Source organism: Danio aesculapii, chromosome 22, assembly GCF_903798145.1.
Source record: "Danio aesculapii chromosome 22, fDanAes4.1, whole genome shotgun sequence".
NCBI lineage: Eukaryota > Metazoa > Chordata > Actinopteri > Cypriniformes > Danionidae > Danio > Danio aesculapii.
Window position 1 is genome coordinate 16,746,431 of NC_079456.1, and position 19,399 is coordinate 16,765,829.

At 38.8% G+C, this 19,399-nt stretch overlaps 1 protein-coding gene across 1 annotated transcript in view; it reads right to left on the minus strand.

Moving 5' to 3' along the window:
* The window catches only part of cdc14ab (cell division cycle 14Ab), a 62,317-nt gene that overhangs the window by 27,075 nt on the left and 15,843 nt on the right, over positions 1-19,399 (minus strand). Inside the window, 2 exon segments of the mRNA XM_056447703.1 lie at positions 7,496-7,562; positions 15,483-15,562. Coding sequence (XP_056303678.1) covers positions 7,496-7,562; positions 15,483-15,562 — 147 coding nt within the window.

The window sequence follows — 19,399 nt, forward strand, 5'->3', positions numbered from 1 at the left end:
TGGGTTTCACATTTCTTCCACCAGACTTTGTCACACACAATGCATTCTGGTGAAAATGCACCTGGCCATGAGATGCTAAAAAAAAAATGGTTCTGAACATTGCACATCTGGGCTGCACGCTGGTGCAGTGGGTAGCAAGATCGCCTCACAGCAAGGTCGCTGGTTCGAGCCTCCGCTGGGTCAGTTGGTGTTTCTGTGTGGAGTTTGCATGTTTTGTGTGGAGTTTCCTCCGGGTGCTCTGGTTTCCCTCACAAGTCCAAAGACATGCGGTATAGGTGAATTAGGTAAGTTAAATTGGCTGTAGTGTATGTGTGTGAATGAGTGTGTATGGATGTTTCCCAGTGATGGGTTGCAGCTGGAAGGGCATCCGCTGCGTAAAAACATATGCTGGATAAGTTCCGCTGTGGCGACCCCAGATTAATAAAGGGAAGCCGAAAAGAAATTGAATGAATGAAAGATTACACATCCATTGTTTTTTTTCAATGTTTTTTTTGACGGGTTATTTTAGGCCGTGTGATGCATGTGACTTGTGTCAGAGGGGATAGTGTCCCCTGCCTTGGTTGCTCAACATCCTGTCTCGAGACTTGTGGTTTGTTCCCTCCAGGACTACTTCACAAATTCTCACCACTGCTGACCAACCCACAAGTTACTTGAGATGCTCTGACCCATAATTTGGATCTTGCATGAGTTGCTTAGAGCTTTATTTCTACTCGTCTCCCATGTATTCAACACACCGATTACAAAAAGTGATTGTGTACTTGGCATATAAGCAACACCGACCTTAAGATGTGGACTAGTTAAGAGACGACTGACTATAATAACTTCATCTGTGACAAGCCAGGGTCTTGAAAGGGTTAACACAGTAAATCTGTACGTTTTCTTTAGAACACATTTTAGTCACAGACTCATCACTAATCCCATCCAAACATGAAACATGCTGTCCCGAGATGGATGGTTTTATCAAACCTAATCGGTGCTGATAGAGGGCACAGCAGGTGAGTGATTATCAAAAGCTGGCAGAGTTACATCACTCTAATGGAGCAATCAGTTGAGTGTGCTCAGGTATGAGCCTTTTGCAGCTCTCCAACACAAACAAGTCCCACTGAAGTCCACAGGAGCAGACACACAATAGGCGGCAGTGTCTGTTTCTTCCGTCTGGGTGTACTGACAGATGTGTGTGCATCCGATACAGCAGGCCGTCTAACTCTCAGCCGGTGGTTATGTAACTGTTCCTGGGCTGGTCAGGTTTAATCGAATGAGCGCAGCTTCCCTCCTCCCCTCCACTACTGACTGGACGAAGAGCTTACTGCAGAAATCCTCTTGTGCAGTGTCAACGGACGGTGTGGATGAGCTGCACTTAATTACCACCAGTATGGCCTGAATCTGAAGCCTGAACGGACTGCTAATTGCAGAGACTAGTGGCCTGGTAATCTATAAACAACCTGTGTCCTCGATTGTTACACTTGACCACAGCATGCTGCAGGAAGGATTGTTGCTGTAACAGTGTACTAAAAAGTCACTTCACTTAGAAACTTGTGGGTAAAAAAAAGCATCCTAAAGTAATGCCTAAACAGTTTAATAGGTTGTGGTTACTTTGGCTCATATTTTATAGAAAATATATTGGTATATAATCATTAATAAATCAATAATAGTTACATAATATTGTAAGGATGGCACTTCTCTTTACAGTCCTTTAAACGTATGTAATATGCATGTATATAGTCACAACATAAACTGGTTAATAACTAGGTACTGTCCCAAAGGCTGATTTATACTTATGCATCAAGTGCATGCGTATGGTCTGGTGCAGCCTTCACGCAGTCGCATAGCCCTCATTGTGGCTGACAGCGACGCACACCTCACAAAAAAAATGTAACTACATGTCATGATGGATATCGCAAGCTCTGTGATTGGTCGGCTTGGTAGCTGTGACCAGTGTGGGTGGGACCGAGAGCCGCATGAGCCCGTTGGAGGAAGCGTTTACAAGTGTTGAGTCCCGTGAAGGAGCTCCAGATGGAAACTGTTGTTTTGTGTTTACCTTATGATTAAAGGTGTTGCATGCCCGCCGGTTCAACCTTCTGAACAAGCGAGTTTTAGCTACTTTCAAATTAAGGTAACGTTTAGAAAAGAACCAAAAAAAAAACACCCACAAAGAAACTCGACACAGAGAAACATGAAAACCTACTGCCAGCTAGCGTTTTGGAAGTGTTATTGCAGAGCAACACAAACAGCACAAATGCACGGCTACGCATAAGACAGGCAGCATGGATCACGTCGATCACTTGATGCAGAAGTAGAAATCAGCCTTAAAGCTTCCCCAGCTCTGACCCTTACTTTAACCCATGTAGTTACCTTATATAACCTAGTACTTTCTAAGAACACTTAGTACATGCACTGTAAAATAAATTAAGAAAGAAATATTTATTGTAATTTGCAACAATATAATTCTTTACAATTATCAGATCGCTTCTGAAAATGGGTTTATTTTTTATAATTGCAAGTTTATATCGTTCACAATGAAGCTTTATACAAGAAATTGCAATATTTTAAGTCACATTTGAGAGAAGACACAAACCATCTCAACGTGACTTAAAACTGCTACATTATATTTAAAAAAATTTTAAAAAATTAAAAATTCAAAAAATAAAGCGCACAATTTACATTACTTTTTTCCTCTTAAACGTTAATCTCTCATTCTCTCATGACATTACACAATACTTATATATAGTATATATATATATAAGTGTGTGTGTGCGTGCGCGCGCATGTATGTATGTGTGTATATATATATATATATATATATATATAGAGAGAGAGAGAGAGAGAGAGAGAGAGAGAGAGAGAGAGAGAGAGAGAGAGAGAGAGAGAGAGAGAGAGAGAGAGAGAGAGAGAGAGAGAGAGAGAGAGAGAGAGAGAGAGAGAGAGAGAGAGAGAGAGAGAGAGAGAGAGAGAGAGAGAGAGAGAGAGAGAGAGAGAGAGAGAGAGAGATTGTCAATGGTTGCATGTTTCCAACATTCTTCAAAATATCTCCTTTTGCGTTCAACAGAATAAAAACAAATTGATCAGAAAAAAAAACTCGTGTACGCATAAATGGCAGAGTGTTCATCATTTAGGTGAACCATCCCTTTAACTTCCCGTTAAGATTCTGCTCTGTGAACTCTTGGTTATGAGCCCAGATGTTTAACCATTAGAAAACCCAAACAACTAACCAAAACAAAACGACTGCTCTCATGTCAGCAAATAGGGCATTAACTCCTCGCCTCCAGCTCAGAGAGGCAGAAGTGGTGATTAGATCATTACCAGGCATGGGTGTTTATCACACTCACAGATGCTGCGTGTGACTCATGCAATTAAAGAGCTGTTAAAACAGGCTGTTAATTAGAGCCGGAGGGGAGTCACATACATCTGTCTCAAAGAAACTGCAAATTACACAAGAGTCGGCATGTCCAGAGTTTTGCGGACAGAGGATGCTGCAATAAATTACATTAAAAAAGGAAATGCAACTTTCAGTCCAGCTTTGATTTAGGCTGTAGCACCATGTCCAAAACATATGCGATGTGAAAACATGCGATTAATGATGTTTTTTCCTTTTTGTCTGCTCAGTGTTTATTATAGGTTATAGAAATTCAGCTTTTGAGTCCGTGAATGTCAGGGAAAAGTCAAGGAATGACATTTAGCTTAGAGTGTGAATGCTAGGAAGCTCTAAAGGTGTTGGCTTTTGGTACATGACAGATCAGTTTCTGTACTTCCTCTGTCAGTTGCAGTTTTTAGATCGGTGGTAATTTAGTTTATTTCCTTTTGAAAATCCACCAATTCTCTTTCTAAATGGTCTCAATGTTCTCTGACTTCCTCTCCGTGGCCATCATCTTTATGTCTGCTCAGATGACAGCAATTTTATCAAATACTGTTGCTAGTTTCTTGTTTTCCTCTTGTCCGCCATTACAATCTCCTTGTTCCCCAGCCACAACAGTACCCTCTGAAGTTATATTATCACATTTTCTGCTTTCCTGAACTTCGATCAAGAAATAAGTTTTAATGTGGGAGACAAAAGCAGCCATGTGCTTCAGTTTACTACAGAAAGTCCTCCAGTTTCTGTACTTCCTGCTTGTACATCATGATATAAGAGGTGTAAATTTTCCAAAATGTATGCTCATTTTGTTGTTTCCATTGAGCATTTTTACGCAATCTTACAAATAACACACACACAAATAAATTGAGACCAAATATAAAACCTTCTTTAACCAACATAACGTCAAATGAGTCATGAAGTTTTATGTTAGGAAGGTCTATGGAGTAAAATTAACGTACTAAAAACTGTAAGAAAACAAACAGGTTAAGCAACTGAAAGATGTTGCTGAAAGACTGGCATGTAAGAATGCACTCAGGAATCTATACTCTCTACGTTCAACAAGTTTTTCCAGTGCATTGATATGAAGACACACCGATACCTACAGACGTGTTGCTGAGGAAACCCGCAAAAAAACAAATGCAAATCACGAACTCACGTGAGCATTGTTTACCTGCCAGCCAGTCTAACAACTCTAAACAGAAAAGCCTAGAATGAGAGAATGAGATCCATTCTGAATCTCAAAGGTTTCATTCAGAACATACACTGAAGTGATTGAAATTGGATTCATGAATGCTTCATGTGTGTTTTTGCTGTGGAGAACAAAAAAAAACTAAATGGAGTTGAGCTAAATGAACCTAAAATATTTGAACACAAGACAGAAGAAAAGCTGCCGTCATGCGTGTCTTTCAGCGAACACACTCCCACAGACAGACAGTCAGAGACAGAGGCCGTACAATGGGAGAGATGCTCAAACTGCAGACACCTGTAGTGTTATGCAAGCAGTCAGCAGTTTATCCTCCCTCAAGCACCTTTTCCAACACGTAGACACAGATGTTCCTTGCTAACGTACAGTTTCCAGTCTCATGTTGAGCGTGCAAAGAGGATTAAAGAGCATTTGATTAGTATCTATGGGTATAATCCAGGATTGTGTTTATGCTTGAGTGCTGAAACGGTTAAATATTTCCTGCAGGAAGACTGCAATAAAGTTGTACGATTATATATTGTAATTAATATAGAAAAAGTTTATATATTTAATTCAAATTTAGATTATTGTTGTTGTTATTAATAATCTAAAATTGAATTAAATATTACATTTTTCTAGATTAAGTACAATATATAATTTTACAAGAATATTGCAGTCTTCCTTAATAATAATAATATTATATTATTATTTTGTTGCATTTTATAATTTATAAAACTAAAAATAGTGTATATTTATTAACAGTATAAATTATTTAACAATAATTATAGTTGATTTATTATAGATTTGTTCTTCCTACCTTCATTATATGTTATTGTTTCTGGAAATATTTTCTTGAACATGGAAATGACATTAATAAATACTGTTTTAAATTTTTAGATGCTTTGTTTTAATATTTTATTAACTAATATCTTAATATAAAAAAAAATAAATTCTTCTTTAAATGTGATAATTAATACGACTATACTACTAATAAATAAGAATTATATTGATATAGTTATTTAGTTATATAAAAAATACAAGATAAATAAAAATAAATAAATAAATATAAATAAATATATAAATATATAAATATATATATATAAATATATAAATATATATATATATAAATACATATATATACACACACATATACATATATATATATATAAATATATATATATAAATACATATTTATACACACACACACATATATATATATATATATATATATATATATATATATATATATATATATATATATATATATATATATATATATATATATATATATATACACTGGCGATCAAAATTAGAGAACAATTTATAAATAATTGAACAATTCTGAAATAATTTCATCTTCACTGCTCAACAGTTGAAGGAGTTTTTGTCCCATCTATACCATGCTACCAGAACACCTTTTCCCCAAATTAACGAAGACATTTCCACATAAACCATTATTTTGCAGAAAACACACTGATCAAAATTAGAGAACAACAATGACTGTAGCATGGAAAGAGATTACAACAAAATTTTCTGAAGGTTACAACAGTCAGCAATTAGTAGAAAGTGTACAGGCCTCTGCTCTGTATGACTTAAGCACATTTGCGGCCACAGGACAGCCACAGAACAGCACTAGTCCCTCACACTGCTCTGGTGTGATTTTGGTCCACTCTTCTTTCAGTCTTCTCCACAGTTCGGTGACAGAGGTTCTCTATTGGGTTGAGTTCAGGACTCTGGGCAGGCCATGTCATTATTTCAATGTTTTCAGTTTCAAGGAACTGCTTTACCCATTTTGCTGTGTGACATGGAGCATTGTCCTGCATGAAAACTGCTGGCTGATAGGGTGATGAACGCAGGGAAGGAACCATATGTTGTTGAAGAAGGTTCTGATAAACATTTGCATTCACTTTGCCACTTAGCTGTATAAGAGGCTCAACGCCTGTTGCAGAAAACATACCCCAAACCATGACACTTCCTCCACTTTTCACTAACTTCTTTACACACTTTGGGTTCAGTCTTTGTCGCCGAACATAATGTTTCCCATCAAACCCAAATAAATTAAGCTTGCTTTCATCACTGAATTGAACTTTGGACCAGTTGTGCTCTGTCCTCTGTCCACACAACATGCACCTCAGCAAAGCTTAGTCTAGTCTTTTGATCCTTTCTGCTTATGAGAGGTTTGGTCACTGCAGAGTGGACTTTGAGTCCAAATGCTCTTAAACTTCGAGACACTGCATGACGAGACCGATCTTTACCCCGTTTAGCGCTGAACTGGAGAGCAATTCCAGCTGCAGTGTGGAAACGATTGGCCATCGAGATCCTCCGCAGTATCCTGTCCTCTCTTGTATTTGTCTTCCGTGGACGACCAACCTTCTTGGGGGACTTGAATGAGTTTGTGATGTTGTAAAGATTCTATATGCTTGAAATCACAGATTTGGAATGACCAACCTGTCTTGCTATTGCTGATAGGGTCATCGCTTTGGCCTTCATATGGAAAACCTGCTGCTGGAGGTTTTCAGTCACTTTAGAACGGCCCACCACATTGCAGAATCAGTGAAACTGAAAGTTAGGCTGATAGTTAAATAGGGGTTGACAGATAATCATGGAAATTACAACCAGGTGCCAGATTAAGACCAATAACTGGGAGGTATCTGAAAGTGTTCTCTAATTTTGATCAGTGTGTTTTCTGCAAAATAATGGTTTTTGTTAAAATGCCTTAGTTATTTTGGTTAAAAGGTGTTCTGGTAGCATGGTATAGATGGGACAAAAACTCCAACTGTTGAGCAGTGAAGATGAAATTATTTCAGAATTGTTCAATTATTTATAAATTGTTCTCTAATTTTGATCGCCAGTGTATATACATATATATACACACACACACACACACACACACACACACACACACACTATGCAAAACCACATTTTTTTTTCATTTGTAATGCGTATCACAATGCACATCTCACCTTCCTAATGCCTTGCAAACAGTCGAGAACCGTCAGGTTGTATGTGCAATTTCCAAATGAAGCATCCCTGAAAGACATTAAAAAAGGACCATTAAAATTATGTGGGTGTTTTCACACAATATGCAATTAACAAAAAAAAAGAAAAACACAAATATAAAGTCATGTTATGGGCAAACAAGCAGGAACACAGACACTGATTCAGCTCTCAGGTGGCATGCTTTCATCCGGAGTAAACCATTACCTGCCCATGAATACAAGTAACTGGGTCAGGGCCTTTGTGTTTGGATGTGGGAGTGAAGGTAAAGCGACGGAAAAGACGGTGTTAGCTTTTGTCATCCGTGTTCTCACAGTAAAAATGTCTGTACATGTGGGCTTTCAACAACACGATGGGTTACATCTCCAGGGTCAAGGCGAAATCAAGTTCATAGACAAGATGGCCCATTTTGAGCACATGTGCAAGTCAATCGAACTCAGGGTTGTTTGTGTACCTACAATAATGTCAGTGGGTCAAGGAAAAGTTGTAATGAAATGCCTCTTCAGAAACGAAAAGGAACCAAAACCGACCATAACGCATGTCAAAGAACAGGCCCTTTGTGTCTGCTTTAATTGAGTTTTGCATTATGCATGTGGTTTATGATGCAGACTGGGTTGCATAAAAAGTGGGTCAGTGTTCTGCTGGGATCCTTTCATTAGGATCCCAGTGTGCCTCAATGGAAAGTATCAGGCTCCGCTGAAGCAAACAAAACAACACGTACTCACAGATGCATACCCTGTAACTTCCAGAAGATGGAGGTCTTGTGTATTGGTCTACTGATTGAAGACAAAAATATTTTTAAATCTGGCTTTGAAAGTATGCCCTTAGTAGGTTGGTTTCTTCAATGTGCTTGTATTGCCAGCCTGATCTCACGAGAAAACCTAAGTATTTTACGTTTTTTCAGTTTTGTGGCTAATTTGTACAAGTTCAGTCGAACAAAAATGTACAATTTTAAAAAAGAGGCGTGGCACCCAACCCCGCCCCTAACCGTCATTGTGATGAGCAAATCGTACTAAATTGTACAGGTTAGATCCAACGAATTTATATGATTTAGACAATCAAAAAGTTACGAATTGCCAAGAGATTGTGTTGGTATTGCAGCTCTGTTGCACTCTTACATTTTGGCACCATAAATTAAGAATTAAGTTCATTTCTCAAGGAAAAACAGTAAGCTTTGAACCTGCAACTTGCGGCTGCTACCATAAATGTTTAAAAAAAAGAGGTGTCCAAAGTTGGTCTTGGAAAGCCAGTGTCCTGCAGAGGTCAGCTCCAACTTACCTCAACACACCTGTGTGGAAGTTTCTAGCATTCCTAGTAAAACCTTGATTAGCTGGTTGAACTGTTTCATTAAGGTAGGAGCTAAAGATTCAAGACAGTGGGTCTCCATGAGGAGGAACGAACACTTGTTTATTTCTAGTGGTGTTCGAAAACCATTGTGGACAAGTGCACTCATGCAATCCCACAATAACGAGTGCACAACTTGCGTAAAGGATAAACTTTGTCACTGTAATAATAATAATAATAATAATAATAATAATAATAATAATAATACTACAATGAAATTTGTCAGCTCTCAGACCACCAGCCATAAGAAATACAAGAATAAACACTCAACAGCCAGGGAATAATCATAATCCCATGTCAAAGTTTGTGTATCATATGAATTTCTACATTTCACCACAAGATGGTATCCATAGCGGAATCCTATCAGTTAAGGTTTCGAAATAAACTATTAGTTACGTTTCTATAAATGACTGACAATAGACAATCAAAATACACCATCAAAATACTTTGTTTCATTACTAATAGACAGTTTGCTAAGTGCCAAATAACTAAACCACAGGCTCTGAGCAAGTGCTTTAAAATCGTATCTGTCTGAGGGATTTATTATCCAGTAAGACAGCATCCTTTCCAGTGCTAATGTAAGCAATAGTGAATGAAGGTATAAGGTATATGTTACTAGAAATCTACAAGCAGACGAGTTCCAAAAAAACACTCCAAAACCAAACTTGCCTAGCCCTGCTTGAGGTCAAGTGTGTTAATGATGTTCTTGATGTCCTGATGGGCCACTAGAACTCAAATACATGTTCTGGAAGTTTTTACCAAGACTCAAGACCTTGATTAGCTGCTTTGTGTGCTTTATTAGGGTTGGAGCTATAATCTGCAGGGTGTTGGCCCTTTGGGAGCAGAATTGGACACCCATGCACCCACAAAAAAAATGACAAACAGAAGCACTGCAATCTCTTAAATCTATATTTGAAAAAAATGACAATACAAAGGCATATTTACAATAGAGCTTTGTAGAAGAACATTTTCTGTGCACATAATTATCTGTACCCAGTACTGACAGCAAGAGCCAAGATTTGTTTAGAAGAAACAGCTGGAGCCTTTCCCACCAGCCACAGGCTCATTCATCTTCCTTCCCACAGTACAGACGAATGTTGAGCCAATCGATTTGGCTGTAGAAACACCGCAGCTCACCAGTAGCAATTATGGACTAACATCCTGAGGATTATGTAATGTCTCACCTCTCTGACTGGAGGCCAGGAGATAGAAAAACCTCATTTAAAACGGTCCATCTTCATCCACTTTTAATTTGCTAATGGGTTATTTGGTAGAGGCTTCCAATGCATTGCAAGTAGCCCACAATGCAATAACTGAAATGGACTATGAGGACAGTCCACATCCTAAAAAAGTAACAAAGGTCAAGTGCCTAGCACAAGGGCACATTGGATTCATCTGGAACTCCTTTATATCAGCCCAAAATTAAAATCACTAGACTACACAATATGACTTGCACTGAAGACATGCAATAACAGAGGTTCAAGAGCTGTTCCCATAGGAGGCAGATGAACGGATCTACTGCAATTATTTTTGTCAAAAAAAGAAGGTATTAAAGAGGGCTGGTCACAGCTTTCACATATAAATCTGCTTTTTACAGTCTTAGGCTGGATTCAAAAGGCAGGGATAAGCAGAGCTACTAAGCACAGGGTGTGTCCTGGGTGAGCACTCTAGAGGAGGCAAAGCAGAACAAGCGTACAGATGCCAAAACCTCAAGCAGCACATTAGTAATGTTATGCAATCACTACCACAGGCATGATTTGTTTTAGTAGATACAGATTTACAGCTATGACAGTGGCTTCTGTAATCATACGGGGTCAAAGTTCCTCAGAGATTTAGTAGGCCGGGTAGCTTCATGCTGCAAATATGATTTAATAAGTCTAAAAGCTTCTTGGCAGGACAGCAAAGCTTACTTCAAGTTGAAGTGACAGAGCAAATCAGAAGCCTCAATGGAGGAATTTGGATTGGACTTTGTTAGTCACTCCTAGCCATGATGAGAAAACAGACAGGACACGATTGTGTGTAAGGTCTTGATGAGGTAATCAGTGATCAAATGTGGAAGGAATACATGAGGCAAGCAAACTACATTTGGCATAAACATGCACAAGTGAAACTTTAAAGAAACAGGAAACTCTTTAACTCTCAGAAGAGAAACCCACCCTTGCTTGTACAGGACAGGGTGTGGAGTTCCTCAATGAGACCCAAAAGACTATTTCTCTATCATGCTTTATCTGGATTAGTTTGGCCTATACTTGGTGAGCAGGTTCAGGTCAACTGGACTCAAAGAAAACAAACTATATCTTGCCATACAGGTCAGAGTAGGACTTGCTTATCCCCTCCAAAGATTTCCTCTTGAGAATGCCAATTATTTGTGCAGACAGGGAAAGAAAGATTTTTACATAATGCCAAGGTCGGAATTGTCCACCAAATCCTGAGGCTCTCTGTCTGGGTCACTACAGTACTGTCTCCAAATGTGCACCAAGTAACAAAGCCACATCAGTTCACTTGAATGGAGATTGCACAGCCTTCAAACAATCTCAACTTTCAGGTTACTTCAAATGTCATCCTAAAAATATATTGCTTCAAGACCACAATATCAGGTCATGTTGTGCATTCCGTCTTCGGGTGGAAACTTTTGTTTGTTTTGAGAGTTTCTTTCCAAGAAAGACTTGTGGCCTAAGCAAGATTTTGGCAGGATAGCAAGCTTTTGCTTACACAAGATGGATCAAAAGTGTGCATTTAAAGAATGCCCTAGATGTTGGGCTACCGTCTTGTCATTGTGATTCAGAATGGATCAACCAAAGGTCAGGTTTGCAGCTAAAAATACATTAATAAAGTTGGAATCCCAAGTGACTGAGGAGAGATCCTTTTAGATGAACTTAGCTAATATATATATATATTAGTATATTAACTATTATTTTTTTCTTCATTTTTTTGACGGAGTTCCTTTTTATTGAATCATATGGTCCATTCATCGTTTCCCATCAGGACCCCCTTCCCTCTCACAGACAACACAACTATTTGCGTTCTGAATTAACCAATTGCAAGGGATTACATAACCACTGTTTATCGCCATGAGTGGCAAGGCTACAGCAGCCAAGTGGTAGGGGGGTGCACTGACAAAGCGCTTTTCTTCCCATGCGCAGCTACGGCACTGCTAACAATCTCATCTTTGTGGAGAAACAAAGGCCCAATTAACCTTCAAGATGGACAGGACAACAAACAATGTGAAAGAAGTGCCATAGGAAGCACATCTAGTAAACATACCACAGAATATTATACACAATGAATGGTTTTAGGCACTAGCGGATTTCTTTCTTGGTAATTTTACTTTACTTGGCCAGATCTCAAAATCCTGTGTGTACTGTTCATGTTTAAAGATTTATTATTAGATGCAAATTGCAGGATTAAAACATGACAATGACTAGTCTAGATGCCAGTGAAGATAAGATGTTATGGCCAAGATTAATGGCTGCGTCACTACAAGTTCAGACAGGCCCAAGGAAAGCCTAAAGCAGTTAAGGTTTTATAAACTAGGTCAATCTCAGTTTTGTGATGAAAAGGTGCTTTTTAACTTTTCAAGATTAAATATTAGAGAAATACCACATACAATGTATTATTAACTAAACTTTTTTTGAATATTTATAATATTAAAAGTCAATGTGTCAGCTTTTTTTTTTTTTTTAGTACTCACAAAGTAGATAAAAGGTTAATCTCTCAACGTGTAAAAACATTAAGTAATACCCACAGAGTGAAAAAACAACAACTGTTGGTCAATAATCATCCCATGGGTAACTCCAGTAACCCCTTTATTTGTTTAAATGCGTCACAGACCAAGACAATCAATTAGCAAAACATTTTTTCCTTGAGGACATGAATGTGTTATGAAGAACTCAAATGGGTGATTCTGACCTCCTGGGAAAAGCTCTAATAATTGCAGTGTCAATCTCCAGTTTCCTGTCAATCTGCCGTGTCCTGAATGATGGTTCCCAACAGTTTGAAGTCCAGAGCTAATCTATACCGGAAGCACTTACTGCACATCTCAGATAGTACATGCACATGGCCTGCTTCATAAATTCATAAACAATCATCTCATAGCCCTGGGAGTCCACTCAAGATCTCGGATTCAAAAATGCTGGCCTCTTCACTACCCAATGTATACGGCTCCAAATCAGCCAACTAGAGTCCACTTCAACAATGAGTTTCTGTTCAGTGAGGCCATGGGTCACCATCTTTCTTTGTGTCGCTCGTTATATATGCGCGCATAACAATCTTCAGCAATGTGCTCGACCTGGGTGAACTTTCAGACTTTGTGTTTCTGGGTCAGTAAATAGGTAGAACAGATCTGAGGGGTCAAATCTCATCTGGTGGTGACAAACAGCCAAAAGGATTGGCGAACCTTGAATACCAACGTCTTAATAATGAATAATACTTTATGGTAGGGCTGTCACGGTACCAACGTTTAAGTATTCTGTGAAAATACCAGTGAAAGTATACAGTTTGACTAAAACATGAATAAAATAAATACATTTAAATCACAAATCATAAGCATAAATACCACTTTATTTGTCAAAGTGCTTTATCATAATATTAAAAATAAGTAGCTACATAGTAAAATATATCTATATACTAGAAAAGTTGTATATAGTAAATACACAGTTAAATATAGAATAAAAATACAACAAATTATAGCTATAATTTTGTTATAGACAACAGACAGTGGTTTAAGGCTGATTTACACTTATATGTTGAGCGATCACCGTGACCCACAGCGCCTGCTTTGCGCATAGTCATGCATTTAGTTCTGCATGCTGTTTGTGCTGCTCTGCAATAACACTTCTGAAACGCTATTCAGCAGTAGGTTTATGTCCCTCTGGATCTAGTTTTTTTGCGGGTGTTATGTTTTTTCTGAACGCTTCCTTAATGTACAAGTAGCTAAAACTCGTTCATTTAGGGGCAGGAACCGGCGGACATGCAAACACTTTGATCATAAGGTAAACACAAAACAAAAGGCTCCATTTGTAGCTCCATGGGACACAACATCTGTTTACAATCGATCCATTAGGCACGTGGCTCTCAGCACCGACCACGCTGGTCACCGCTACCAACCCGTCTAATCACAGAGCTTGCGCTCTGTGTCGTTGTGACATTTAGTTACATTTTTTTGAGAGGTGGGCATTAGCGTTGACGGCAGTCACTGCGAGGGCTATGCAACCAAACGAATGCTGTATTTTTATGCAATTTTGAATATCTATTATGAAAACTAAAGCTTTGTACTTCACGCATGTGCCATGAAATTATTTAAAATAAATAAAGTGTCAGCACATTGGGACAGTAGTGAGTAGTGCAACTTCCATGTAGGTTTGACTGCATATTCTGTTGATAAACAGGCTGCAATATCCAGTAGGAATCGTAAGTTATTTAATCTTGCACGTATTTTACTTAGAACAAAAACATTAAGTTATTTTTGGCTATACAGGTCAGCGATGTCATTGAAAACTTGTACATTAAAAACAAAACTATATTACACTATAAAATAAAAGCATAGCCTACAAAAAGCACTCCCTGTCTTCTAGCCTATTTTTTCCCTCATGCAGACTCAATGATTTGAATATTCTACAGTTTATGGCACCAAAGTAATGACATTACTCGTCTGGTATGCGTGTGATTTCAGTGCAAGAGAGTCATTTTAAAGGAGAAAGGATAATGTTCTTTTGATGACAATAATATCTCCATGGGAATTATTCATCATTTGAAATACAGCAGGGGGCGTCTTGGAAGCACGACTGGCATCTAATGGGGCAAGTGGGTGGAAAATGTTGTTAGCTACACCAAAGCATGCATGTAAACTACCAGGCAATGATTTCACTACTTTGGCATTTTCTCCCATCACCCATGGCAATCCTACCCATTTGTTTATTATAGCGTATGGCAGCACTACTAATAAACTACCACAAAGGACTAGCAATTCAAGCCCAGTAGTAACACCCGCCAATAAAAAGAATACAAATGAATTACTCTCATTTTAAAATGCCAACACTATTAGCCAACAAGTCGACCCATTCAAACAATCCCATTCACGAAGCAGACAGAGCAGATTACTAGACCACTATACACACCAATCGCACTGAGTCAAGAACCTGTCACAGATGGTTTTCCTCCCACTCAAGGCCAACTCAGCTTTACGTATGCCAATCAGCTTGAATGTTTTATCTTCCTGTCCTTTTGCAAAGGTCTGGAACAGAGTCCAGAATTCAGCTCAAGAAAAGGGATTACATGAGTGCACTGACCCGGCTGTACTCTATAATCCCAAATCAAATGGCAGAGATGTCGAGCGGTAGGAGCACGATAATCTAACCCTGCTGCAATTACGAGCATCACGATATAGATGTCGGCTAAAACATGGCCATGCTGTTTTTCCACTTTCCCTGTTTATTTATCTAGCCAAAAAAAAAAGTTTAATCGCATTAAAAACCCTGTGAGCCACAAGAGACAACATTTCATGCAAAATCAGATTAGAGGGCAGCATGCAACGGGGCGAAAAGAGAGGAAGAAATGAGACAATATTAGCATCCTTTTGCAAACACTGCAGATGATGTGGATAAGTCGTACCTGAAAGGAAGATAAGAGGCATTGGAGCCGGAGATCAGGGCTCTGTAGGCTTCTTCTGGTGTTTTCTTCAGGTAAATCACCTGAGACAAAGGGAAAAAAAATTGAACAATATCAGTGCTCCAGCACAATTTACATATGTTAATTACAAGTGAAACAAGGACATAACTGCCAAAAGTAGGAATTTTCAGCAGAGTACACACAGGTATGTATGAAGAAGGCTGGGGGTCAGAGTCTGCTTTCTTGGTGAATAAACTGCTGATTCGACTTCAGAACAACTACATTCTCGCCTGAAAAACTCTTTAAACTTCATTTTGTGACACAGCAAAAAAGTACTTTTAAAATTGTGCAGGTTTTCTCCTCAACTATTAGCTTTCGCTGGTGGGCTGCAATGCATTCTGGGATACCTGTGCTTCACAAGTTGAGACAGTCTTTGCTGCAGCTTGATGACATAGCTGACCAGGTCCACTACGTAGTTGACAATCACCCACACCTCCCCCTACCCTAAACCCAACCGTCACAGTAATATGGGCACTACCTTATTGGGCGGTACAAGTTGACGATCCAAGTTGATGATTATCTATACCTCCCCCTACCCTAAACCCAACCGTCACAGCAGCATGGGCGCTACCTTAGTTGACGGTAAAAGGTCTCTTCCATAGTTGACGATCACCTACACCTCCCCCTACCCTAAACCCAATCATCACAGTAGCATGGGTGGTACCTTAGTGGGCGGTGCAAGTTGACGATTGCCTGCACCTCCCGCTACCCTAAACCCAACCGTCACACTAGCATGGGCGTTACCTTAGTACAAGGTCCGCTACGTAGTTGACAATCGCCTTTGTCATCAAGCTGTGGACTGCAGTAGGGACATCTTGCACAAGTCACCTCTCGATGCGTCCGTGACAAAAGGGGAGGAGCAAATACACATTCGGGAATTTTATCTGTACTTGACAAGATGTGAACTTAGAATTGGAACAGTACTTCGACGATGGTTGATGAATTTCACGAGGACACAAGTACAAACAAGAACGCATATTGAGAAACGGCCTCTCATTCAAACACACATTCCCACTGACTAAATCTAAATCCACTGGCTAATAGAAAAATAAAAGGCCGACTTAATATTTCTGTACTTTTTTGTCCCTTACACATGTTATACACTTTTGCCATATTCAATCATTCCAAGTCCAAAAAAATGGCATGGTCTAATACTGTAAGCTTGAGCAAAATGAGAGTCATTCACAATTCAACTTCCAGTACAATTAGTACACAAATCGGACATCACTACTTCCCAACTGGTCCATTCAAACCTTTTTCCTATGCCTGTTAGTGTTGCTCTTTATCCCATGCACAAATGCACTTTCGGGAAAGTGATGTCCGGCCAGAATGTGTCACTCAGATGAGATGCCGTGGCTCAGCACAATGGGGCCCTTTCTCAAGTTGGGACGACTTGTCACGGCACAGTGCGGCAGTCACACACAGAGAGAGTTGCTGAAGCGACGAGTTTTAGCAGTCATCCACGTCAATCCCTCTTGACTTTACCAATAGAAAGAGCTCTATAATAAGATCTCTGCTCACTCAGTGAACATTTCAGCAGTGCAGTGCCAACATGGAAAAGAAACGTATGTAGGAGAAAAAGCCACATGCAAATAGAGCGCAAAACAAACAATAATTATAAGTGTCACAAATAATGATGTTTTAAATTTGCATTGCTGTTTTGTCTATAGAAGACAAATTAAGAACTTTTGAAGATTGGTATACTCAATCTTTTCCATGCAATCGTGATAATTGGATTTGATTACCCAATCTTTAATACACAACCAAAACAAATGTAAAAAAGAAGTGTATTAATTTAACGAAACAATAAGCATTTGTGAAATACCAGAATTGATTCTCAAGTCATGTAAATATTGCCCATTCTTCATCTCCTGTCCTGAATAGGTCACTCTCTTTAATGATGCGCATGTACACGTTCAATAAAAAAAATGGTCAAAATTGGATCAGGGTGGGGCCAAGTGGGAGCGCTCACAAAATTTGGCAATTGTAACCAATAGAACCTGGGAATTAATTAAAATAAAATAAATAAAATATTAATTAATAAAAAAAAAAAAAAAGGTCAAATAATTAGCCAGCAGCTAGCTCTCTGCATCTCTCACATGGTCGCCCACTGAAGGTAAGCAGGGCTGTGCCGGTCAGTACCTGAATGGGAGACCACATGGGAAAACTAGGTTGCTGCCAGAAGTGGTGTTAGTGAGACCAGCAGGGGATGCTCAACCTGTGGTCTGTGTGGGTCCTAATGCCCCAGTATATTGATGGGGACTCTATACAGCTCCGTGAGCATCGTCTTTTAGATGGGACATTACACCAAGGTCCTGACCAAAGTATGTGGTCGTTAAAAATCCCAGGATGTCCTTCGATATAGAGTAGGAGTTTAACCCTGGCATCCTGGCAAAATTTGCAAAATCTCCATTCACACTACACAGTGTAAAACGCATAATAAACAACTACTCCCGTTCACTGGGCATGTGCATATTTTTCCACCATTTGTCGACAGCTCGTAAAATGGTTCAAATTCACTGTTTATTGAAATGGGATATGAAAAAAATGCTTTGAGGCCCTGTTTTTAATGTTTTGAATTTCGAAAACTTGAAATTTCTTAAACATTATTTTTGAATTACAATTTTCTAGTTTTTTTCAGAAATGCTTACATAGTGTTTGTTGTACATGCATTATGATTTCTTGTTTGTGTTTTTGTATAAGTGGACAAAAAATGTGTGGGCTCTACTGTTAATATAAATATGCATTTCATTAATATAGCCAGACAGCACAGATTCAGGCAAAATTCTTCACTAACTAATCGATACTGACCATCTCTACTACTTCGACAGGTCCACTTACATTAAAATTTCTGACCTCACCACCGAGGCGGACAAATCTTTTAAGACCTCCAGGACTTGACAGCATAAAAGATGAACTAGGAAAGGTCAAGTGATTGTTTGTGAAGGCTGTATTTGTTCAGAGCGTTATCATTTGTGCAGGAACTCATGAAATATGCACCAGCCGAACAATTAGCTGAAGAGTTCAGCAGATTAAGTTCAGTCCCGTGAGAAGGGTCAGTGCTTGTTTGTTTGCGTTGCGCCCTACTGTCCCGTGTGACCCAGAGAAACGATAGAAGATCTTGGCCCAGCTGTTCAACCAGCACAAATAATCTCCTGCAAATGATAAAACTAGGTCGTTTACTGCAGGGCAGATCAGCAGCGAACATCTGCGCTTGCCAGAGGAGAACATCCCACACAAGGCTGGATCAATAAAAACCTACTTACAGTAGATTCACTGTAAGAGCAGGAAGATAAACTCATTTAACGCACACAAAGACTGACAAAACCAAAGCCTAAGTGAAACAAAATGGTGGTTCTATGGACTTTGGAGATGATTACAGTAGGATACGAGAGAAATCTAAATCTATATATATATATATACACATGTATGAGAGGTCCACATTACTGAGTTTATGGGAGAGAATCCTCACGTCTCAAGAGGTTTGGTTTTTGAAGGTAGCTAAAATGAGTTCCATTTAAGACAACTATATTAAGACCAGGATCAGGGTTCAGACTAAATTTAGACTGAAAGGGTAAACGTTACCATTCTTCGTAGATGGATTTCAAGGAAGTGCATCAACTTTGAGAAGCACTTGCAAGATAATTAGGATTTAGGACAGATTTATTGTGGATTATTTATCAGGATTTATTATATTTTACTTTATTTTAATATACTTTTAAAGTGCAAGTTATTCTTGTGATGGCAGAGCTGAATAAAAATAACAAAATAAATATTTCTATGGACATGGAACAAATCCAAAGAGTGGATTTATGATGGCTCACAGCCACAGCATCACAACAGTCCAAAGTCAGATTATG